At 35.1% G+C, this 26,454-nt stretch overlaps 1 protein-coding gene across 1 annotated transcript in view; it reads left to right on the forward strand.

Annotated features, from left to right (window-relative positions):
- Nucleotides 1-26,454, forward strand: part of LOC136036389 (sialin-like) — a 54,867-nt gene that overhangs the window by 21,742 nt on the left and 6,671 nt on the right. Inside the window, exons 3-5 of the mRNA XM_065718573.1 lie at nt 8,226-8,459; nt 10,569-10,656; nt 19,238-19,476. Of these exons, the coding sequence (XP_065574645.1) occupies nt 8,226-8,459; nt 10,569-10,656; nt 19,238-19,476 (561 nt within the window). The remainder of the gene's footprint in view (nt 1-8,225; nt 8,460-10,568; nt 10,657-19,237; nt 19,477-26,454) is intronic.

Here is a 26,454-nt window from a genome sequence, read left to right on the forward strand (position 1 = left end):
GGGATGCGGAATGAAGGAAAAGACCCAACGGAGGAAAGCATGTCAGTATGGAAGGAAATCCAGCAAACCCTAAACGACCGAGAAATCCAAGAGTGGCAAGCCCAAAAGGACCAATTTATATCTTTAAGGTTTTACTCCCAAGCTAAAGACTGTTGGAGGAGGTGTATTTTAGGTTTGGGCAAAATAGAGAGGACTTGAAGAACTTGTTGGTGGTAAGTCGGTGGTCGGTCCCTACTTTTGCCCTATGTCTGATGGAGAACCTCTTTCATTTTGTATCCGAGTGTAAAGAGCTGTCTGAGCTGCGGAATGAATGTTTTGGACGAAAGTGTGAGAGTGAATGCAGGTTAATTGAGCGGCAAATGTCGTAAGTTATGCACCAAGGGAATATTAATTTTTATGGCACTTGGTATCCACCAAGTGACATAGCGATCGCAAATTCTGTCGGTTGGTCTGTCCCGGTTTTGCTACTTTAGGCACTTCCAGGTAAGCTAGGACGATGAAATTTGGCAGGCGTATCAGGAACCAGACTAGATTAAATTAGAAATTGTCGTTTTCCCAATTCGACCATCTGGGGAGGGGGAGTGGGGGGACGGTTAAGTCGGAAAAATTATAAAAAGAGAGGTATTTTTAACTTACGAGCGGGTGATCGGATCGTAATGAAAATTGATGGTTGGAAGGATACCGTGTCATCTCTTGTTTTAAATCCCGACCGGATCAGGTGACATTGGGGGGATTTGGGGTGGGAAACCTAAAATCCTTTGGGGGAGTTGGGGGAGGGTTAATTCTGAAAAATTAGAAAAAAATGAGGTATTTTCAACTTGCGAAGGAGTGATCGGATCTTAATGAAATGTGATGTTTGGAAGGATATCGTGTCTCAGAGCTCTTATTTTGAATCGCGACCGGATCCGGTGACATTGGGAGGAGTTGGAGGGGAACCTAAAATCTTAGACAACGCTTAGAGTGGAGGGATTGGCATGAAACTTGGTGGGAAAAATAAGCACAAGTCCTAGATACGTAATAGACATAATCGGAACGGATCCGCTCTCTTGGGGGGGGGGTTGTTAATTCGAAAAAATTAGAAAAATTGAGGTATTTTTAACTTAAGAACGGGTGACCAGATCTTAATAAAACTTGATATTTAGAAGGAACTCGTAACTCAGATGTCTTATTTTAGATCCCGACCGGATCCAATGTCATTTGGGGGAGGGGGACCGGAAATCTTGGAGAACGTTTAGAGTGGAGAGATCGGGATGAAACTTGATGGGAAGAATAAGCACAAGTTATAGATACGTGATTGACATAATTGGAACGGATCCGTTCTCTTTGGGGGAGCTGGGGGTAGTTAATTTGGAAAAATTATAAAAATTGAGGTATTTTTAACTTAAGAACGTGTGACCAGATCTTAATGAAACTTGATATTTACAAGGAACTCATGTCTCGGAGCTCTTATTTCAAATTCCAACCAGATCTGTTGACATTTGGAGGAGTTAGAGGTGAAAACCGGGAATCTTGGAAAACGCTTATAAATGTTGTAGATTCGTGATTGACGTAACCGGACTGGATCCACTCTCTTTGGGTGAGTTAGGGGGTGGGGTTCAGTGCTTTGGCGAGTTTGGTGCTTCTGGACGTGCTAGGACGATGAAAATCGGTAGGCGTGTGAGGGAGCTGCACAAGTTGACTTGGGGGAGCTGGGGGTAGTTAATTTGGAAAAATTATAAAAATTGAGGTATTTTTAACTTAAGAACGGGTGACCAGATCTTAATGAAACTTGATATTTAGAAGGAACTCATGTCTCGGAGGTCTTATTTCAAATTCCAACCAGATCTGTTGACATTGGGAGGAGTTAGAGGTGAAAACCGGGAATCTTGGAAAACGCTTATAAATGTTGTAGATTCGTGATTGACGTAACCGGACTGGATCCACTCTCTTTGGGTGAGTTAGGGGGTGGGGTTCAGTGCTTTGGCGAGTTTGGTGCTTCTGGACGTGCTAGGACGATGAAAATCGGTAGGCGTGTGAGGGAGCTGCACAAGTTGACTTGATAAAGTCGTTTTCCCTGATTCGACCATCTGGGGGGCTGGTATTTTTAACTTACGAGTGGGTGATCAGATCTTAATGAATGTTGATATTTAGAAGGACCTCGTGACTCAGAGCTCTTATTTTAAATCCCGACCGGCATTAAGCCTCTGATTTTCCTTTTAAAGCAATCTATTTATTCTTAGAATTTTGCTAGAGCTCATACCATATGAGCTCTTGGCTCTTCCGACCTCGTCACAAGTGCCTTATGAGCTCTTAGCTCTTGTTTGCGGAAGGAGTGGTCGTATAAACTTTGGTCGTATTCTTCTTTTCCCTAAATGTAGCCGATCGAAATTTTAAGATTTTTATTGGTGACAAATAAAGTGTGGTGACAAAGTCACCACAGGAAAAGGTTAGATAGGCTCGGAGGGATCCTGATTACCATAATATAGAAGAAGAGCATCGGAGATAAATACTTTCCTGTACAGGTGGCTGCCGTCCCCCCTACCCCTCGGCGGCAAATCTGGAATAAACCCTTTTTAGGAGTGTGGAAAAATGATATCATTTCATTTGTTGATATATAAGTCTATCTTCCGTCCAGATGTCATATCTAGGGCAGAACTAAGGTAGATAGTCATAGAACTAAGAGATGAAAGATTGAATTGATTTTTGGTTAACGCGTGACGGACAATGTCCACTGGACTTGTATGCAAAATCTGGGACTGAATTTGCTCGGACTTACAGGCGAACAAGTGAAACCTAAGCCAAATATGCTTGGCCGCTTGTAGCCTAAATTTGAAAGTATTACGAAAAATAACGCTAGAATTATTAAATTATCCGTTTGCCATTATTTGACAGATGAGCAATTCTTGGCATTTTTGCGGCAGAAACCTTAAAATATATTAAAAATTACCAGGGATGCCAACTGGAAGGGAAAATTGACTCCTAGGTTTTGAAAATTGCATTTCCCTTTGTATCTTTGTTTAAGAAAACGAATTATATAAAAGTTAAATAATTTTTTTTGTGTGTAAATCAGGGTATGGGGGGTATACATTTCCGTAGGGGGGGGGGGGGTACAATGAATATCGTTTTTATGTCTATAATTCCCTTCACAAGCAAAACTCTGCCTCCTAGCACTGCATGATACTGATACAATAAAAAAAAAATAATGAGCTGGTACCGCTTATACGTGCACACAAAATTTCTAAACTTTGATAAAAATATACATATTTTTATTTAATCTACTTAACCTACTTGCAGCAGACATTTCGTACAACATGTAGACGCAGAAATAAATGTCACTCAAGTAGCGCTGGCGTTATATGAAATGCGACCAATAACAGTAATAATCCTCAGCACATTTATATCAATTTTTTTTAGAAATAGTTAAAGTAAATAATTAGAAAAGCGAAAATAGCAAAAGTCAGCATGGTATTGTACATAGAGGCAGTCCTACATTTATGGGCTATTATGTGAACCCTGAACCCGAGGAATAGGACGTTATCAGCGCTTATTAGGCATTTCAATGACAAATTTCCACTTTTGAATGTTGTAAAGCAAGAGAATCTATTCTTGAACTGATGCATTTTAAGAAGTAACAGCTGCTTAAGTATCAGGGAAAAAATTGAACTGAGCAAATGTGTCGAAACAAAAAGTATAGGACATTTTTCAGTTCTGCCACAAACTAGGCTCACATTTTTACTTAATGATAAGGTTTCAAAGGCAGTATATTCGGAAAAAATGTTACTGTGGAATATATTGTGAAGTGTAATGGACCCCTATTTTCTTGTTTTTCTTATATTAAAAACGATCATTAATTAATTAAGAAAAAAATTATCTGCCGAAAATAAAGAGCAAATTTGACAGTTAAAACAAGCAACAGTTTAAAAGCTAATTAAAAAAAATATATCTAAATGGGAGGGGACGACCCCCTTCCAACGTTGCCACTGTCATTCTATCTACAAGAAGCCAAATTGCAAATTATAAGAATTGCCCTGTACATTTGTATGAAAAATGATTTTAAATTCAGTAATTAAAATTCCATATCACACATATCTTAATTTGTGTCCTGTGTGATACTACTAACTAATAATAATTATTATTATTATTAGTTAGTTGTATCACACAGGACACAAATTAAGATTTTATCTGCTTCATTTCAAATTCTCACTTAAGTGTGTCACAGGAAAACAATTTGTGATTTGGTCCATTTAAACCAGAGGTCAAGACAGGTAAAAATGACTGACGACCCAATAAGCAAATTATCGATGAATCAGCGCAACAAGGATAAGATAAAACGGTATGTCAGCCAGTAAAAATGGACATGCGGAAACAGCAAGATAAGATTAGAAGTATTTCCCAACAAAAATCATTCAACAAATACAATCAACGGCGTATCCAGAATTTTTGTTCGGAGAGTGGGGGAGGGGGTATTGTCTTCGTTTTTGGCAAGAAAACTTTTAAAAATACATTAAAATCATTTATATGCATTTTTATCTGTTCACAAAATTTCAGTTGAGGAGTTCCAACCAAGTAGACTCCACCCCCTGGGTACGGCCATGAATATAATGACGTGACCCATACATTGATTCCATGGCCTTTAATGTACAGGCTCATTGTACAGTGATAGGATTAGAATGGAGTATGTCATGGAAGCAAACAGCCTACAATTACCACTGCAAATATAGGTTCCCATGCTCTTGGAGGGTTTATAACGGAACTCGCTTTTTATGGCACTTGCCGTCGGCCAAGTGCCACATAGCGATCGCAAAGCTGGGAGGCGTATCAGGGACTGGACCAGATTAAATTAGAAATTGTTGCTCCCTCGATTCGACCATCTGGGGGGGGAGTGGAGAGACGGTTAATTCAGAGAAATTAGAAACATTATTTTAAAAAATGTCTCCTCGAAAGCCTGCACAGTGCGGTGGATATGATGTTGGTATTCTACTCCGAAGGTTTTAGGTTCAATCCTTGACAGGGTTATTTTTAATAAGTTTTTCTTACTCTGCCATTTTTAGTTTAATTCCAAAACCTTTTCTAAAATGTCTGGCCTTGGCTAACACTTTTACCAAAAATATCAGATTGGATCACGTTTTATGGTGATTAAATCTGGAATGTGTTATAGCATGGGCCAGCAAGCATAGGAGGAGCTAAATCAAGCAATAGATTTAAAGCGATCAAAAATTATAGAAACAGCTATTCGGTTTCAGAGGCAGAAATCCCACGCAGGGGTGCTTATCATGGTAGCCAAAAAAAAAAACATCACCATGATAGGATTGTGAAATGTTGGCTCTTCCGACCTCGTCGGAACCTCGTCACAAGTGCCATATGAGCTCTTGGCTCTTGTTTTTGATTTGCAACGCTTCCTTTGACAAAAAAAAAACGGTTTGGGTGTGTATATAAACGGGTCTGAACAGTCAGCTACAGTTTTTTGGTTGAAAGAGGACGATAGCAACGGTTTTCCTGGCTTTGCGCCTATTTTTACTAACTGTAATATCTTATTTTTCGTTGGATCTGGATTAAACATAAATAATGGGACCTCATGTCACTTCAATTCAGAATGGAAAATTATATTACTAATGTTAAGCTTTTGTAAGTAAGAAGCCGTCCTCAATGAAAAAGAATTAAGAGAGATAGACATTTATAAACAAACAAATTTATAACATAGTTGGCTTCACCAGCACGGATAGTCTCGGGGTATATATCTAATAATGTGAACAATAGTAAGAAAAACAATATTCAAATGTAAAAATGAAACAATAACGATTCAAATAACGACAATAAGAAAAAAAATCTTGATGAAAAGAAAACAATAAAAAATCTCCTTCTTTAGTCTTTTGCGAGGAAGATCTTTTTTTTTAACTATAGCCTTGAACGCAGGAATATGCATAGCTTCGCGCACATCACTTGGAATCATATTCCAAACCCTTGAACAAAATTTCTAATTGCCCAAAGAGCCCCAATTTTTTATACCTCTCAAAATTGCTATTTGTAGAAAAATTCAAATAAAGAAGGCAAAAGACTTTTTAAAATCTAAATATAAGCAGGGGCACTAATTCGCAAAAACAAGGGAGATTTTTACCCAATTTTTCAATAAACTGCAAAAATAATTTATACAACAACTGGGGGGGGGAGAAAGACTTCTTCTTAGCTACCTAAAAAAGGTATTTTTCAAAATCGAAGAGAATACCGTTTGCTGACCCCCTTAATTGGCACCCATGTATGCAAACGCGCTCTTTGTAACATCAAAGAGTTTATTTTTGAAAATAAGTAGAAATTAAGGAGACATTAACATCTTGGTGAGAATCTTTACATCTTTGCTCGGGTTTACTTGTTTTTATTGTATTGTGTTATAAAGTTACTTAAACCCCAATGAGCAACCGAGCACTCATATAGATAATAAATCTTTATATAGCAAAATGAAGCATTTTAATGTTACTTTTTTTACTTAAAAATTTAATGTAGCAAACTGCATTAAGGGATCAAGAAAACTTTAGCTGTATAATATTAACATGATGTTTTATGATAAATTCTCATCTATAATGAATTCCAAATGTTTTGTTTCCCAATCCCAGTGGCATCAATTCACAAAAATTTAGGGTAATGTAGTTTCAATATCTAAGTGGGCAAAACAAAATGAGCTATTATTGAATTTCTTCCATAAAACACACACAAAAAAAAATGTTTCAATAAGAATACCCAAAAAAAATACTTTTCGAAATAACAGGAAGGAAGACAAAAAATTAGGAGGCCACAGACCCTCCTTCAATTGACGTCAATGCACAAACCCAATACATTTTCTTTCTAGTTACATATTTAATATTAGATTTGCTTTAACAGCACTTATCCTTGAAAACTTCACATAGTTAGTTGTATTATTAGTTTTAGTATGAAGGTTATAACCAATCCGTTCTACGAACTCCTGTAGTTCTTCGCGCACCACTGGAGTACTGTCACTGAATAGTCTAGCCCCCCAAAAGTTATATTTTCCTTTCAAATGTTGGGAAAATCGGTATTGACTAAAAATATGATTCTGTCTCGATTTCAATTATATTACTCTAAATAATATGTAACTGAATAGCTGATTTGATCAGCCATAAGAAAATGAATGCAGGCATTGGTGTTCACTTATAATTTACCATGCAATAAAAAAATTTACCAGTGGTAATAAAATTACCACTTTCTACACGCGTAGAAAGTATCCAACCAAGCACGTTCATAATCAGATTTAAGAAATTGGTCAAGGATCCACCTTTATCATGCAGCTTGCAACTGCCCTCAGGTTCTTCACAGGGATGCCGATTCACAAAAATATGCGGGAAGGCACGGATTTATCATAACAAAAACTAATTAAGTGAAAAAAAAATCGTCTGGAGACACACCGCTGGCCCTCATCCCAAACCAAACGATCAGTAACTCCAGCACTTTAATGCCTACTCCGAAGAACATAGGGTTGCAAGTCCAGTGTACCAACCACACGGCTAGGGCAGCAATTCTTAAACGAATTTACAAAAAAGGCATCTCTTAAACCCAAGGGGAGGCAATTTAGTTTTTTGAGTTTTTTAAGATTACTGCCCAAAAAAATTATTTTTATAAGCTAGTGGAAAGCGCTGATTTTTTATTTAGTAATAGACAGCCCTGAGTCGTGTGCTATAAGATAAAATTTGTACAAGCCAAGAAAAGAAAAGAAAAAACAATACAAGATGGTCCAACATTTTATTCAACAACCACAACCATAATAACATTCAGTCTATAAAAACCATAACGAGCTATCCCCCAAACATGATTCCCTATGTTTAGTCCCTAAGCGAAGAAACACGGGTATTGGGGGTAGTTGCCCTCTGATCGCTTTTGACTCTTAAATAGGACACTAGAACTTATGATTTCCATTCGACTGAGCCCCCTCCGAAGTTTATACGACCACTCCTTCCATATAAAGTGTATATGGACGGAGTGTATATAGTTCTATATAAACTCTATTTAACACTTCTATAGATAAATAATTAGTCGAAGGATTTTCTAGCCTGGCCATTTAATCCCTTAGAAAACCATACTCACTTTCTTGGGCCATTCTCGTTCTTTTTTGTCTTTGAAGCTTTTTTTTTAGTGTCACCACTAGATTTCAGTTTCCCTATATTAAATGTATTGGATACGTTGTAAACAATGTATATTACGTATGTTGTTATGATTTGAATTGGCTATTATGTATTTAGGATGGACCCTTCCTCTGGAACGAACCAACTCAGGGATTGATCCTTGGAGCCTATTTCTGGGGCTACATTTTGACTCAGATGCTTGGTGGCTGGTTGGCTGAAAAGCATTCTGCTAAATGGGTGTTTTGGACTTCTGTCATTGTCAATGCTGTCTTAACCCTAATCACCCCATGGGCTGCTAATGTTCATTTTGGACTCGTGATTGCTGTTCGGTTTGTGGAAGGATTAGGGGCAGTAAGTGATTGCTTGATTTTTTCTTTCTAAAATAATATCAGCCATTGCGCAGTTTTCCAAAATAACATTTGATCTTATTTCATGGAAGTTAATGTAGGGATTTAAAAATGCTGACGGCAAAAAATTATTTTGAAAAACCCGGCTATTAAAAAGTTATTGATTTCAAATTAACCGGACTTTTAAAGGTTTAAATGGGCAAAAATTGATTATTAAAAATCATAGAAAATTTTTATTATGAAAAGCGTAGGAAAGCCAATGTTTCTATTTTTGGCTTAGTTTTATTATGATATCCAATATTCTTAATATAATTTTACTATGCTTTTATTTTGTATACCCCCCTCCTCTGTCTATCAGAATAATTTTAGGATTTCTGATTGTTACATACCCTATTTTATTTGGAATTATTGATACCGTATAAGTAAAAGTTTGACTTCATTTAATTAGTAAGCAATTCCGATAACATCAATTAAATTTTGCACGAAATGAAATCAGGTGACACTCATGGCGCGAAGCATCATTTTTGCAGTAAATAAAAGAAACGGTATTTAAGATTAGAAATGATAAAAGAAAATAATAACAAATAGATATATGTCGTTGTATATTTATGCGTCATTAAAAATAAAGATAAAAAAACATGTAAATATAATAAATAAATATATGTCAATTGGGAATAGTCGTAATGGGAATAAGACAAATGGAAATTGAAATAATTAATAAGAACAAAAAATAAGAGATGAAGATGCAAAATGCACCTCTATCTCGCTGAATTTGCTTTATATATACGCCTGAAAATCTGTATTGACAATAAGCAGATACAAATAAAGAAACAATAAACAGTCCAGAATGAAAATAGTTTTTTTTTTTTTTTTTATTTAAATCTTGTTAGGGTACTTCCATGATACAGCCCGACCCGATATTCTTCTTCTAAGTAGAAACTGTTTCTCTGACGCTCAATCCAAATGAAATATGCCTAAGTATGATAAAAATATAATACTTTAGAAACAAAATTGGGCTATATATTTGCACATTGGGAGGGGGGTAAAGTATAGTGGGTTTGCATGCCTAATGTTTAAGGTACAATTATTTTGCATATTATGAAGTAAGAATTAATCATTTATTTCCCATCTATTCTGTCATTTCTCTTTGCCTTCTGAGAGCTAAGCTGAAAGAAATTAACGAAAAAAAACGGTTCTATATTGTGTCAGTGGATGAACAACTTGAGTGGCCGGGGCTATATCATACAAGTACCCCTATCAGTTTATATTGTTCTTACTTTTATTTGTTTTGATTCTTTTCATAGCTGACACATCTGTTATATATTTTGCCCAAAGTTTTTATACGGAAGACTAAATTTTAGGGTAATATACACCTGAGATTCTCTATTGTACTTTATGTTGACGATCTCAGAATGAAGACTATTATTTCGCAACGTAATTCTTATGAATTTATGCTGATCTTTCTCGTATTTGACATTCTTTCCATAGCTGACATATTTGTTTTGTTTTGTCCTGTGTTTGTTATTTAGAATACTTTAAATTACAATATATGATATGATTTCACCATGTGAGCTTATTTTCTATATTTTTCTAATTGAAAGGGTTGAGAATATCCTTATAAAAAAGTAGAGTTGGATAAGAGTTATATCTGACTCGTTTAGATTAATCATTTAGTTAGTCGGCATCCAGGAAGGGAGGGGAAGGGGGAATAACCCCCAATCAAGATTTTGAAAAAAAGCTTTTTTTCGTTGAATTCTCGTTTCAAGTAATAAGAATAATCGAATGCAATTGTGTAAATATGTATATTTGTGCAGCTGTACAAGTCCAGGTAACTGGACTTTCTGCTTTTTTGTCAAGTCTTTCTTTTTCAATAAATTACTCTCTTCATTAAAAAAGGCGACTGGAGGTAAATATTATGCGTGAAACTTCAAATTAAAATATAACTTCATTTCTAATATGACTATACTATTTTTTATAATAAAGTATTTGCGGGGCTAATGAATTTGTTTCTCAATTTCGACAACTTGAAAATCATTTTCTTGAGAAAATAAATAATGGAAACTAGATAAAATCTGGTTTGAGAAATATATTTATTGAAAATTTGTTTTTTTAGGGTATATCCTTGCCAGCAATGCATGTACTTTTGTCGAAGTGGGCACCACCCACTGAAAAGGGAAGGATATCATCATTCACATACGCAGGTACCTTTGTTTTATTTATTTTTTACTTATTTTTAAAGTTTTTTTTACTCATTTATTTTTTTATTATTATTTTTTTCAGACGAAGGTGCCCTTGTTTTATTTTTTGTTACCTATTTTTAAAGTTTTTTTTACTCATTTATTTTTTCTTTTGTTTTTTTCAATATTTTATTCTTTTTTATTATTTTTTTTTCATATGCAGGTACCCTCGTTTTGTTTTACTACTTTATTAATATATTTTCTAACTTTTGTTTTACCAACATACTTGAAAGAGGACAAAATAGTCTCGGAATCGAATTTTAATTCAGTGTAACTTATTGTGGTAATGAACAGTCGTCTTAATTTATTCATTACCGACTTTTTCAAATAATGGCTTGTGGATGAAGTATGAAGGATACCCAAGATTATTCTAATTAGTGTCAATCGGAAATTCCGAATATGAATATTTGGGCATTGTTCAAAATGCCCGAGTATTTTAGAAGTGATCCAATGGGAAGTAACAGAATGGCAAATTACATAGGGAATATTATATTCTCCGGGTATTCCAATAAAAATCCTTGGAATCAAGTGCGCAATTTACAAAAGTTTTATTAATTTTATGGTGAATGTAAATAATTGTGTATTTACAATGTATTTTGGGTACTTACAGTACCAAATGGGATGGGGCAAAAACATAAATTACATAGGAAATACTACATTGCTCGGACATTATACGTAATGCTGGAAATCGACTGAGCAGTTGGAGACAATTTTATTCATATTTCGAAATTTGTATTCAAAATTATTACGAATACGCAAATCTTAGAACTTCAATGTATTAGGGCAGCTTCCACTTTGATGCTGTTCTGACTCTCATAGTTTCTATTTACGGCTGCACTTCTTGGGTTTACAGCAACATTTACAGCCACGTGGACAATAGCCTTGGCCCCAAGCCTCAGATGACGTGCTTGCACATTCTCTTAATGGAATCTCTGAGTGAGGAATTTCTTTGGCATAAATAAACTTTCCATTGCATACTGTTAATTGATTTCTAACGTAAATGTGATTTAGAATTCCATATTTCATGCCTCATTTATAAGGATTGGCACCTGCTACGTTAAGAACAGACGCCAAACATTTCTTCGATCACTGCGACCTCTTTCGACAATTAAATAAAAAAAAACTAATTTTTTTAGCTCAAAGTAAGGAGCGACATTAAAACTTAAAACGAACAGAAATTACTCCGTATATGAAATGGGTTGTCCCCTCCGCAATCCCTCGCTCTTTACGCTAAAGCTTTTAATTGTTTTAAAAAATAGAATTGTGGCAAAGAGTCAAACTTTAGCGTAAAGAGCGAGGGATTGCGGAGGGGACAACCCATTTCATATACGGAGTAATTTCTGTTCGTTTTAAGTTTTAATGTCGCTCCTTACTTTCAGCTAAAAAAATTGGTTTTTTTTTATTTAATTTCTGAACGTTTTTGAATTAATGCATGTTTGGTTTTGGCTCTCCTCACATAAATTATTAAAATGAAATTTGAATATGAATTCTTTTTTTGGCTAAATGGCTTTCTCTTAGTTTCGATCAGACGATTTTGAGAAATAAAGGGTGGAGAAGGAGGTCTAGTTGCCCTCCAATTTTTCGGTTACTTAAGAATGCAACTAGAACTTTTAATTTTTAACGAATGTTTTTATTAGTAAAAAATATACGTAACTTAAGAATTAACTTACGTAACAAACTTTCATAATCTTATATTTTTATTATGTATACGAGGGGGTTTGTACCCTCGTTAATACCTCGCTCTTTACACTAAATCGTAAGTTTTGTCCCAATTCTTTAAGAATGACCCCTGAATCAGAAAGGCCGTAGAATAAATAGTTTAAATTACTAAAAATACTTTAGCATAAAGAGCGAGGTATTTATCTCCTCCTAAATATCTCGCTCTTTATGCTAAAGCATTTTTAGAACCCCTCATTTGCGTAATAATCTCTGTTCGTTTTAAGTTTCAATGCTACCCCTTCCTTTCATTTGAAAAAAAGTTTTCATATTTATTTTTCAATGTTTTCTTATAGTAATGCTAGAAAATCCTGTGCCCTTTTCATTGAATTTTTCTTCTCTCATGACAGATTCCTCCAAGGAAAGATCCTCCAACATAGCCCCCTCCCCTCAGCCCCACCCCCAAAACAAAATAAAATCCCCCATAAAACGTCTGTACACTTCCCAATAACCATTACTATATGCAAACACTGGTCAAAGTTTGTAACTTGCAGCCCCTCCCCCAGGGATTGTGGGGGAGTAAGTCATCTCCAAAGACATAGTTATTATGGTTTTCAACTATGCTGAACAAAATGGCTATCTCAAAATTTTGATTCATTGACTTTGGGAAAAAATGAGCGTGGGAGGGGGCCTAGATGCCCTCCAATTTTTTGGTCACTTAAAAATGGCACTAGAACTTTTCATTTCCGTTAGAACGAGCCCTCTTGCGACATTCTAGGACCACTTGGTCGATACGATGACCCCTGGGAAAAAGAAAAAAGAAAAAAACAAACAAATAAACACGCACCCGTGATTTGTCTTCTGGCAAAAAATACGAAATTCCACATTTTTGTAGATAGGAGCTTGAAACTTCTAAAGTAGGGTTCTCTGATACGCTGAATCTGATGGTGTCATTTTGTTAAGATTTTACGACTTTTAGGGGGTGTTTCCTCCTATTTTCTTAAATATGGCAAATTTTCTCAGGCTCGTAACTTTTGATGGGTAAGACTAAACTTGATTAAACTTATATATTTAAAATCAGCATTAAAATGCGATTCTTTTGATGTAGCTATTGATATCAAAATTTAATTTTTTAGAGTTTCGGTTACTATTGAGCCGGGTCGCTCCTTACTACAGTTCGTTACCACGAACTGTTTGACTAGGATATGAATTTTAACTGTGCCACTCTCTTTAGCGGTAGTGAATCAGAGGTTTGAAGCATTTTTTCAGCTTTTTTTTTTTTAATTGCTGACTGATATCCTGCTAATTTTTAATGTCAGGTTTTCTTCTTTTTTTCTTTTTTTTTACATTGTGATCATCCGTGGAATCTTCATAACCTTCCTACGCGCATTCTTCCTGACCGGAGACTTGAATATCAGATGGTTTGGAGACATCTTTTTGCACGTCATGCATGAATTTAGCTGTTATAATTATTTCCCTTGTGAAGTTTTTATACTTTATTTTTTTTATAAAGTTGAAATAGGTTCTTGTAAAAGTTGAAATATCTCTTCCCGATATAAGTAAAATCTTTCTAGCTTCTTCTGAAGGAACTCATTTTTTTTGTCTTCCATAGCTATGACGTCTAACCTGCATAAACCTTGATAATAGGTTTTTTCTTACAATTTTACTTTTAGATATTCTAATTTTTTCGTAACTCCAAATGTGGTTGTTTTGAGATAAATTGTATATTCTGATCTTATGATAAACTTAATTCATTCAGCCGTTTCGTTGAAACAATGCTTCATATGTTTTACGTCCGTTAAGAACGTGGTACTGATATATTATAGCGACCTCACTCAAGATGTGAAGTTAGGTTAATCCTAATAAAATACACCTAAATTTGATGGAAATATAATATTTTAGAAATAAAATTATGGAACCTACAACAATGAATTATGGAAAGCAGGCCGTCCAGAACGCATCATATTAAATACCCAACCAAAATATCAACTATATATTAAATGTTTAAGTAAAATATACCTATATAGCAATTCATCTCACTGTACCTAAGCTAAATGTCTCTGAATGCAGACGGACAAACTGAATTGTCAATAGACAGAAAATCTGCCACTAGACAGATCAGATGAAAATTCTTGAGTGGGCTCGCCATAATATATAAGTACCAAGAACTGTTCTTTTTTTTTTAGAAAAATACGAAAAAACGCAGGCATTTTTCATGCATAAACTGTATAATATTCGGTGGAAAACTTTAGAATTACATCAAAATAGAGCCAAGCAAAGAATTGGCCGCTGATTGGCCAGTGAGATTTACACCATTCACACTTGTTGTCAATTTGTTGTCGATTAATTAACAATATTTGACAACATTGACAAAAAATGTTTTCAAGTAATTGAGCAGACAGAGAAATAGTACTAATAGTAGTATCTACTATGACAAGGTAATGTAATAACTATCCTAGATTGTTGTAGACAAATACAAAATTATTTAACTACCAGATTTTTTTTATTATTATTTATAATTAACAATCACTTTCAAAACTGTCCCAGGCATTCAAATTTACCACAGCACATATTTAAAAAATTCTTTCTAATCCTTTTTTCACTTGTTAGGCATGTACTTCCAAATGCATTCACAGATTGTCGTATAATTGAGTCCGACCATTTTCCACCTTGGTGACATTTCCAATTTTGAAAACTTTTTGACAGCTCTTGCACGCAAGGGAGTATTGAGGATTTTGTTTGAAGAAGAACAAAAAAAAAATTGAAAGACGTATAAGAAAAATACTTAATATGCATTTGCTACTTTTTGACGGGTTGGACATTTTTTTTTGGGGGGGGGGGAGAGGTTTAAACCCGGTAATACCCCAAATGAATAAATACATTTGGCCAACTAAAACTGTGATGAGCGCCAGTGCTTGCTTAAAAAATTAATTTTGATCCCACGCTTTCACTTGAAACCAAATTTCTTTCTTGCTTAAAGTACTGACATTGAACTGAATATAATTGGAGGATAGATTGTTTATGCAACCTCAGATTCTTGATGAAATTCTATCGCAGACTATCGCAACCTCAATCAAGAATGAAATGCGCAACCTGTCTTATTACTCCTAAACGCTATACATAGCCTACTTATCTATTATAGATTACTTTTTAAAGGTTGACTTTCACTGTTTGACTCGAAATGCATATTCGGCTTTTTTTGGTAGTCGTTTATCAATGCCTATTTTCTTTCTATCTACTCCCCCTCTCTATTTCATTTTCACCCATTGATTATACTAGACTTCTTTTAATTAGTTTTTAAAATTTATTGTTTTGGTAGTTTATGTTCTCTTTTACCTGACATAAGATCAGAATTCAGCTCTAAGAGCTTATGCCAGTCTATGGAAAATGAGTACCATCTCATTTTATCTACAGGTCATTTTTGCTGCAGCGAAAAAAAAAATTGTACTTCTGAGTACAAGAAAGAATTCAGTATCCAACCGAAAAACAAGAGTTAAGAGCTCATATGGCGCTTGTGACGAGGCCGGAAGAGCCAAGAGCCAAGAACTCATATGGTATGAGCTCTAGCAAAATTCTAAGAATCAATAGATTGATTTAAAAAGAAAATCAGAGGCTTAAAGCCGATCGGAATTTAAAATAAGAGCTCTGAGTCACAAGGTCCTTCTAAATATCAAATTTCATTAAGACCCGATCACCCACTCGTAAATTATAAATACCTAATTTTTTCTAATTTTTACTCTCCCTTAAGCCCCTCAGATGGTCGAATCGGGGAAAACGACTTTATCATTTCAATTTGGACAGCTCCCTGACACGCCTACCAATTTTCATCGTCCTAGCCCGTCCAGAAGCACCAAACTCGCCAAAGCACTGAGCCCCACCCCCTAAATCCTCCAAAGAGAGCGGATCCAGTACGGTTATTTCAATCACGTATCTACAACATTTGCTTATTTTACCCACCAAGTTTCATCCCGATTTCTCCACTCTAAGCGTTTTCCAAGATTTCCGGTTTTCCCCTCCAACTCCCCCCAATGTCAACAGCTCTGGTCGGTATTTGAAATAATTGGTCTGAGCCATGAGTCATCTAAATATCAAATTTCATTAAGATCCGATCAAACTCGATTAAATTAAAAATACCTCAATTTTTCTAATTTTTCCAAATGAACACCCCCCAGCTCCCCCAGAGAGAACGGATTTGTTTCAATTATGTCAATCACGTATCTATAACTTGTGTTTATCCTTTCCATCAAGTTTCATCTCGATCTCTCCACTCTAAGCGTTTTCCAAGATTTCCGGTTTCCAAGATTTTAGTTTCGCCCCTCCAGCCCCCTATGTCCGCGAGTCCCATTCGAATTGAAAATGGAGCATCAGATACATAAGATCCTTCTATATATCAAGTTTCATTAAGATCCTATCACCCGTTCGTAAGATAAAGATACCCCTATTTTCACGTTTTCCAAGAATTCTGGTTTCCCCCTCCAACTCCCCCCAATGTCACCGGATCTGGTCAGGATTTGAAATGAGTGCTCTAAAGCACAAGATCCTTCTAAATATCAAATTTTATTGAGATCTGATCACCCGTTCGTAAGTTACAAATACCTCATTTTCTAATTTTTCCGAATTACTCCCCCCCAACTTCACCAAAGAGCGGATCCGGTCCGGTTGTGTCAGTCACGTATCTTGGACTTAATTATATTCCTCCCACCAAGTTTCATCCTGATCTCTCCGCTTTAAGTGTTTTCCAAAATCTCCGGTTCCGCTCGACTCCCCCCTCCCAATGACGCTGGATATGGTCGGGGTTGAGGGGGTTCAAACCCCGAACCCCCTTACCCGTCTGGATGCGGTCTAGTAGCCCTATTACAGTAGACTACTACAGTGTTGTCCAAATAGACTGTTGTCAAGCCAAATATCCATGGCTGCTTTCTCTAAACCAGGAAGTCAGTAATTCGACTTATCCGGATCGTCCATCGGTCCAACTACTAGGATTGAACCTCACGAATTTTAAAAAGTAATCTATTTCGGACTCAAAGTTTTTCCTTGTCATCCTCCTAAAAAGGTAGTATTTACATTTTTGTTGTCAAGTTTTAATATTATTTCTATTATTATGGGCTGCAAAAGAAAAAGAAGAAATCATTTCATAAACAAAATTTTTTATTACTAAATAGAAAGTGACTAGATTTTTTGTTTATGATAAACTCTTGTAATAAAAGAGCAAATTACAAGGAAGAAATTTGAATTTTGTACGGCAGTTCTGGGGAGTGGGCAAAGTTGTAAATTGCCTTCTCCTGACAAAACTAGCCTACAGCAAGTTTGAATGTCCGTGCATTCAAAATCGCAACAGTTGAAATAGAAAATTCTCAGTAAGATTCTCAGTAATAGAAAATTCTCAGTTTTAAAAAATACTTCGGGCGATCCTACGAATTTTTAATGTATTTTAATCATATTCTCTAGACATGGGTTGATTGTGCAGAAGTTTCTTGTCAACCCTGAGAGAAACTTTTCAACCCTGAGAGAACACAATCGGACAGTTTTTTGTTTTTTTTGTATTATTGTATATATTCTTAAAAAATCCATTTAACCTTTTGGCTGAAACATAAAGCTTTTTGAAATTGTCCGCTTTCTTTACCTTTTAGTGGACCAACTGCACCTGGTGATTAGCAAAATTGAGCTGCAGGAATTTTAATGAATCAGACCTTGAAACCAATCTCAGCCCCCCTCCCCAATAGTATCTCCATCAAAATAATAGGATTTTAATGTTGACATGAAGTATGTAAAAATGTGTTATACGTGTGAATGCGAGATATCTTTCTTCTTCACTTAATATTTCAGCTATTTAGATAGGAATTCATGTCAGTTTTCTGGTGTGTCGCATAGGGTTTAGTAGTAAAAATGAAGGTACTTATCTGTTAGCCAGTACACGCTCGAGAATTTGAATCTATGAAATCAGACAATAACAGGTTTATTGCTGTTTGTACACGGAGACAATTAGCTCCTAGTCACTGGAAATCTACATTGTAGCTTCATTTTAATAAATATTTAGTACATTTTGCATGCATCCCCACTATACTTACTCCCCCCCCTAATGTGCAAATATACAGCCCGAATTTTATATATCCTATCCATCTCCCAAGCGTCTCAGTTGTTTCAACCCCTTACCCGTGGATCCAAATTCTCCAGTGTGTACTGGCTATTAGATAAGTACCAAAATGAAAATAATTTGTGCAGGAATCTATTCTGATTTCTTTGGGGGGGGGGGATTCGAAGAGGCACCAAAAAATACACGAATTTTCTAGACATGAAAAAAATCAAGGGATTTTCGAAAATTTTAGATCTTAAACTGTTTACAAAATTATCCTGTACACGTAAAATTCATTGTTTAAATAAATTAGTTGCACAGTGTTTTTTTTTTTTTTTTATCACACATACTGTATTTTGTTTATAAGTGAGTTCTTCTTCGTTTTTCATTCTGCACTTATACAGTGTCTGTTTGTTTTGATTTTTATCTTTAAGCTGAGTGTTTAGTTGTGTTTTCTTTTTCTTTTTTCCCCGTTGATAAGTTCTTCCGAATGTTAAACCGAAATATTCAGGCTTTGTTATGCTTTTTGTGCTAATAATTTTTATTGGTTTGTTTTCACTGTCTTTTCTTTCATATTTTATGTATATTTTTATACTTTCTTTTATGGTTATATTTTATTTGTTTGTCTGTTACCATCTGCTTTTTATATTTTCTTTTCTCTTGTTTGTATGTTTGATAGACCAATGGCCTTTCTGTTTAGAACTAAGACTGACTAGCTTTGTTAAATGTCTGAGACTAGAAAAAGAAAATCTGTATCATATGTTTAATCTGACAGGGTAGTCTTTTCTTAAAAATTAAATTATTTTGATGTTCTAGGTATGTCTCTGGGAACGGTGATCTCTTTGCCATTTTCTGGTGTTTTGGCTGGTAAACTTGGTTGGGCGTGGGTGTTCTACATTCAGGGTATCATGTCACTCGTCTGGTGCGTTTTATGGATTTTTCTGGTGTTTGATTCTCCGTTGACACACAAATTTATCAACCCGGTTGAAAAACAGTTCCTTATCGATTCAATGAACTTGAAGGCAGTACCTGCTGATGGCGTAAAGAAACAAAAGGTATCCGATTTTCTCTGTTCAAGTACTTCATAGTGGACCCACCTCTCCCTTCCTAAATCTAAATATATTAAATTTTTTTTAGTTATCATATACTATGCTTTTTTTTTGTTACTGCTTTTGCAAATTACTCCCTATCCCCTGCACTAAAAAATGCCTGTGAGTACCTGCCAACCTGCATCGCTAATATCCTTTCCTTGAAACGATTTTCTATATAAGTATTAAATTTTGTCCATAGAAGATCTTTATGCAAACCTATTTCTTTGACCTAACCCTATCCCCACGAAATAAATTTACTACTACAACTAATAACTCACTGCATAAACAAGCTGCCTGGGGGCAAGAAAACTACGCATGCTCCTACTCTGACCCAATCTATTTGAAGCCTCTCTCTTTACACCCTCCCAAGAAGTTCTCATTTTCCTAAAATATTTCCTAGCTTTTCGTTCTGCCATAGACGGTTGGTTGACAAGAACAATCTCTTGCAGTCTATCATCCCTCATTTGCAGAACCTATCCTAGCCATCTTATCGTTTCTCTCATTATAGCCCGAGAAAGAGGGATTGAACTACATTTTTCGTACAGCCTAGTGTTTGAAATACGGTCAGTCAGCCGAGTACCCAGAATAATCCGTAGGTAATTTCTTTCGACAGAGTATTCAATTCAATGCCCATTCAATGTTCAGTCATTTCATTCAATGCTCTCGTCAGTAAGAGGGATTGAACTACATTTTTCGTACAGCCTTTCTTTCATTACAGCCCGAGAAAATGGGATTAAACCATATTTTTCGTACAGCTTACTATTTGAGAAACGGCCTTTTTTAGTTCCTTGCTTCTTCAATATTATTTTGGGAATCAATCATTGAATCAAGAACAAAAATGTTTCCATAAAAATATCAAATTAATGACCCACGGTAAGGATAGCTCGTGTGGGGGATATATATTCAACAATAAATAAATAACATTATCTCCAGATACCGGAATAAAAAGATGGCTCTTGAACTCTCGCATGGTATCAAAAAAGAAAATGGCCAATAAATTCAAATTAACCATGAACAAATATACAACCAAGAATTTAAACTACAACCAACATATATGTACATATGGTTGTATATATCCAAAATATACAACCAACCAAGAATTTAAAATAAATCAGAAGTTACTAATTAAAGGAGTCTTTAATCTAACGTTATTATTAACCAGGGATCTATTCAAACCTACAAAAATACTAAATTTATTCCAATTATAAATAATGCTATGACGTGGTGAAAAACGGGACCTTTCAGATTTTATTAAATGCTGACGAGCTACAGAACTGCCATGGGTCTAATAAGCTTGTAAAATCTCATTATTATCCTCAAGAAATATATTATGAATATAAAAATTATATATATATATATATATATATATATATATATATATATATATATATATATATATATATATATATATATATATATATATATATATATATATATATATATATATATATATATATATATATATATATATATATATATATATATATATATATATATATATATACTAGCTGTTGGGGTGGCGCTTCGCGCCACCCCAACACCTAGTTGTTGGGGGCGCTTCGCGCCCCCCCCCCAAGCCCCCCCGCGCGCGTAAGTCGTTACGCGCCATATTAGTTACGCGCCATTGTAGTTATGTCCCTATGTCCCACCTGTGAATATAGATATATATATATATATATATATATATATATATATATATATATATATGTTTTTAACTACGTAAAACTTGCGAATATACAACATTCTTTGCTGTCCCATTGTCTGTGCATATAAATAGATTGTCAGGTTTACCGACTCTTGAACATGCAACATATAATGGTCCATGGGAAAACAATCCGTATTCAGATCTATACCTCATGATTCTAATGACTGCCCTTGAGCTTTGTTGATGGTGATTGCTAATCGACCATTCCCTGTCCCGGTGTCCCGGTCGTCATTTATATCCCCCTGTGCCCCCCGGCGTCCCCGTTGTAGTTGTGTCCCTGTGTCCCGGTCGTCATTTATATTCCCTGTGTCCCGGTCGTCATTTGTATCCCGGTGTCCCGGTCTGTATATACATTCGTTTTTTAGTTTTGTTTTTCTCCTTTATTTTTTTCCTTTTTTATTTTTTTTCTTTTTTAGTTTATTTAGGTTTTTAGAATTTTTAGTTTTTTTATTAGTTTTTAGTTATTTTTTTTCTTTTTAGTTTTTTTGTAGTTTTTACCTTCTTTTTAGTTTTTTTAGTTTTTTTTTTTTACTTATGTCCTGGTCGTCATTTATACTCCCTGTGTCCCGGTGCTTTGTTGATTGCTAATCGAACATTCCTTTTGTCCCGGTCGCTTTCTCTTTGAGTGTCGTCATTTATTTTTTTCTTTTTTAGTTCTTTTAGTTTTTACCTTTTTTAGTTTTTTTTAGTTTTTTAGATGAAAATTTTTTTTAGTTTTTTTCCTTTTTTTCTTTTTAGTTTTTTATTGGTTTTTACCTTTTTTTTAGCTTTTTTAGTTTTTTTTTCGTTTTTTCTTTTTCCTTTTTTTTATTTTTATTCTTAATATATATATAGATTTATTTGTTTTCTTTTTCTCTTCTATTTTTCAGTTTTTTCCTTTTTTTTAGTTTTTTTTTTTAGTTTTTAGTTTTTTTAGTTTTTTACCTTTTTTTAGTTTTTTTAGTTTTTTTAGTTTTTTAGCTTTTTTATTTTTTTTATTAGTTTTCAGTTTTTTTTGTAGTTTTTGCCTTTTTTTAGTTTTTTACCTTTTTTAGCCTAACCAGGATTTGAACCTGGGACCTTCATTCTCCGTTCTGACACCCTCTCTCACCGAGTGACTACTCCAGCATGTTCATTTTGGTGTTTTAAATGGTATATTATTAACCAAATTAATGTGTTTTACAATATACTAAGCATCGTCATAACAAAATGACGACAACTAATTTCATGACGTCAGCCGACACAGAAACATGACGTCACCTGATCCACAGACAGACAGACAGACAACTTATTTTTATATATATATATAGATATATATATATATATATATATATATATATATATATATATATATATATATATATATATATATATATATATATATATATATATATATATATATATATATATATATATATATATATATATATATATATATATATATATATATATATATAAAAATATTATGAATAAAAAATAAAAATAATCAGGTAAAAGGCGTTGAACATTTGATACATACTTTTCGTTGATGATTTATCATGATAAGAATATGGGCTAGGCAGGCGATTTTTCAATATACGCAAAACTTTATTTTGTTGCCTCTGAAAGGGAAGAACATTTGCTTTAGAAATATTCGAAAAATAATAAGAAAATAATTCTTATATGAATGTACCAGAGAATGACAAAGAGATTTCAGGGCTAAAAATTTCAGACGATTCATCATTCCAATATTTCTTGACATTTTCCTGCGAACATAAATTGCTTGGGTTTTAAATGATAAACTTGAACTCATTATTACCCCAGGATATTTAATATTATCAATTCTTTCAATTTATGCGGATGGGCCCCGAATATTAATCCACATAACATCCGGTGCTGCTCTTCCACTATGAGAGAAGACAAGCAATTTTGTCTTAGCACAATTAATAGACAAATTGTTTCTCGAAAACCAAAGGATCAGTCTCCTCAGTGCTGATTCCAACCCTAGCATCAAAGATCTAGAGTCGAGGCTGATGATATTGCATGCCGGATCATCGGCAAATAATGTGTTCAGGCCAATATCTTTGGCGCTGTTACTGATATTGGTCACACAAATAAGAAGTAGCAGTGAATCTAAAATAGAGCCTTGTGGCACTCCAAATGACTGACATTGAGATATTGACGAGGAAGAAGTATCGCCTCCTTTGGCGCACTGATTTTCGGTTTTTAGGTATGACATTATCAAGATGTTAACGGGACTTCTTATACCAACATTTATCAAGTTTTGCTGGCAATATTTTATGAGAAATCGTGTAGAATGCCATTTTAATGTTTATAAGAATTGTAGCAGGAATATCACCTTTGTCGAGGGCTTCATAAACAAACTGAGTCATAGTCATAATAGCATGTTCAGTAGAGTGAGATTTCTAGAACCAAAATTTCATAGGGCTAAAAAATTTAGTTTTCATTAAAAAGCTGATTATACGGTTATATAGGCTCTTTTCGAGCAACTTCCCAGATGTAAAGTTTACCCTTAGACCTTAGTTCCTCCGGCCCCACTAGTGTTGTATAGGGCGTCGACGAAGCCTCTCCACTTGTCATGGATCGATGCTGGAGCGGTGACATCTTCCCATTCAGGTACTAACCAAGTTTCAACCATCCTCAGATCTCGGTCAAAAGTTCGCCGCAAAGTGTTCTTTGGACGACCCCGTCTTCTTCTGTCCCCTGGTTTCCAGTCATAGGCTGTCCGTCGTAGAGAATTTTATCTGGATCATATAAAATCACTCCATTCCCGTTTTTGATCAGGTGATTCTGCTGCTCTGTTTCCCAACCATCTCGTTAGTTAACCGGTAAACAGTTCTAGAATCTCCCTTTCTAGTGGCTTCCTCTGCTGAAGGAGCTTTATTTTCAAGGACAAGTCTTTTATCTTTCCTAGCACTTTTTTTTAATTTCTTTGTCCTTTTCCTTGTAAAGTATCTGTGAAGCTGACTGTGCACTCCGTGTTGCAGCAGCCAGTAAGGTCTGCTTAAGTACCTCACGCTGTGACGATTAACTTCCATGTGGTGTCGGAGATCCACCTTTCCTTTGGTTTCTTCCTGAAGCCCAGCTTTTCTTCAGCAGCCGTAGTGTATACACTTTTCATGGTGTCCCACTTCCCTTCAATGCTTTCTGGTTCGCTGGCTTCCACTGCTAGGGCGTCAAACTTATTTTTTATAGTCTTACAAAACTCTCTTCGAGCCCTACGGTCATGCAGTTTTTCTGTATCATATGGTTTATTTAGGTTTGAGCTGGTTTCTGCGGAGCACGAAGTTTAATCTCTACGCGAGCGACCATCTAAAAGGCTTGTGCGCCACCTGTGGGAGATCAGACAATGACTTATCTGGTTCCGAGTTTAGCTGTCTGGTGACGTCCATGTGTATCTCTATTTTGTCTTCGAAAAACGTCCCTGCAACAACGAGATCTTAACTTAGTAAATAATCTACTAATAATGCGCAATTTTCATTGATGTCACCAAGTACATACAAGAGGATGGAAATCGGTCGACAGTTTGTTGGCTTCTTCAGATTTCCTCATCAAACAGTTCGTAAGTAAGGAGCGAGCCGGCTATATAGTAACCGAAACTCTAACAAACGGAATTTTGATACCAACTTATACATCAAATAAATCAGATTTTTACGAAGATCTTAAATATATAAGCTTCTTCAAATTTAGTGTTACCTATCAAAAGTTACAAGCCTTAGAAAATTTGCCTTATTTTCGAAAAAAGGAAAAACACCCCTTTAAAGTCATAGAATGTTAATGAAAATCTCACCATCAGACTCAGTGCATCAGAGAACCCTACTGTAGAAGTTTCAAGCTCCTATGTGCAGCTGGACCGTATCGATCCAGTGGTCCTAGAATGTCGTGAGAGGGCTCATTCTAACGGAAATTAAAAGTTACAGCGCCCTTTTTAAGTTACCAGAAAATTGGAGAGCAACTAGGTCCCTTCCCGCGCTCATTTTTTCCCAAAGTCATCAGATTAAAATTTCAAGATAGCCATTTTGTTCAGCATAGTCAAAAAATCTAATAACTATGTCTTTGAGGACGACTTAATCCCCCACAGTCCCCAAAAGAAGGGCTGCAAGTTAGGAATTTTGCCCATTGTTTACATGTAGTATTGGTTATTGGGGAGTGTACAGACGTTTTCAGGGTTTTTTTTTCTGGTGGTGGGGAGAGGGTTACGCGAGAGGATCTTTCCATGGAGGAATTTATCATGGGAGAAGAGAATTTCTATAAAGGGAGCACTGGATTCTCCAGTATTATTTAAAAAAAAAACAATGAGAAATTAAATAAAAAAGAGTTTTTTTCAACTGAAAAGTAAAGAGTAACATTAAAAATTAAAACCAAGAGAAATTATTATGTATACGAGGGGGTTTGTCCCTCCTCAATACCTCGCTCTTTACAACCTTTGTGATTCCTCAATACCTCGCTCTTAACGACCTTTGTGATTCAGGGGTCGTTCTTAAAGAATTGGAAAAATTCGAACTTTTGTGTAAAGAGCGAAGAATTCACAAGGGAGCGAACCCCCTCATATAGGAAATAAAAAAAAAATACAAATATAGAAGTTTATTACGTAAGTTAATTTGTAAGTTACGTATAGTTATTACTAATAAAAAACGTTCTTGAAATAAAATTAGAAGTTCTAGTGGACTTTTTAAGTAATAAAAAAATTGGTGGGCTACTAGGCCCCCTCTCCCACCCCTTTTTTCCAAAATCGTCCGATCAGAACTTTGAGAAGGCCATTTAGCCAAAAAAAGTAAAATTAATGTGCAAATTTCGTTTAAATTATTTATGTACGGTGAGCCAAAATCAAAACCTGCATTAACTTAAAAACATTCAGCAATTAAATAGAAGGAAAGAAGTTTTTTTTAACTGAAAGTAAGGAGTGACATTAAAACTTAAAACGAAGAGGAATTATTCCGTATGTGGAAGCGGCTGTCCCCTCCTCAATGGCCCGCTCTTTACGCTAAAGTTTGACTCTTTCTCTCACCTATGAGAAAATGTGCATGATTTTCAAAAAAAGGGGGAAACAGCCCTAAAAGTCATAATCTTAATGAGAATCATAACATCAGATTCAGTGTATTAGAAAACGATATTGTAGAGGTTTCAAGCTCCTATCTACAAAAATGTGAAAATTTGTATTTTTTCCTTTATCGAATAGATAAATACCTCCATTTTTATAAAAGAAAACCTACGTGAAACACCAGACAACCGACATGAATTCGTATCTAAATCTCTAA

Source organism: Artemia franciscana, chromosome 15, assembly GCF_032884065.1.
Source record: "Artemia franciscana chromosome 15, ASM3288406v1, whole genome shotgun sequence".
NCBI lineage: Eukaryota > Metazoa > Arthropoda > Branchiopoda > Anostraca > Artemiidae > Artemia > Artemia franciscana.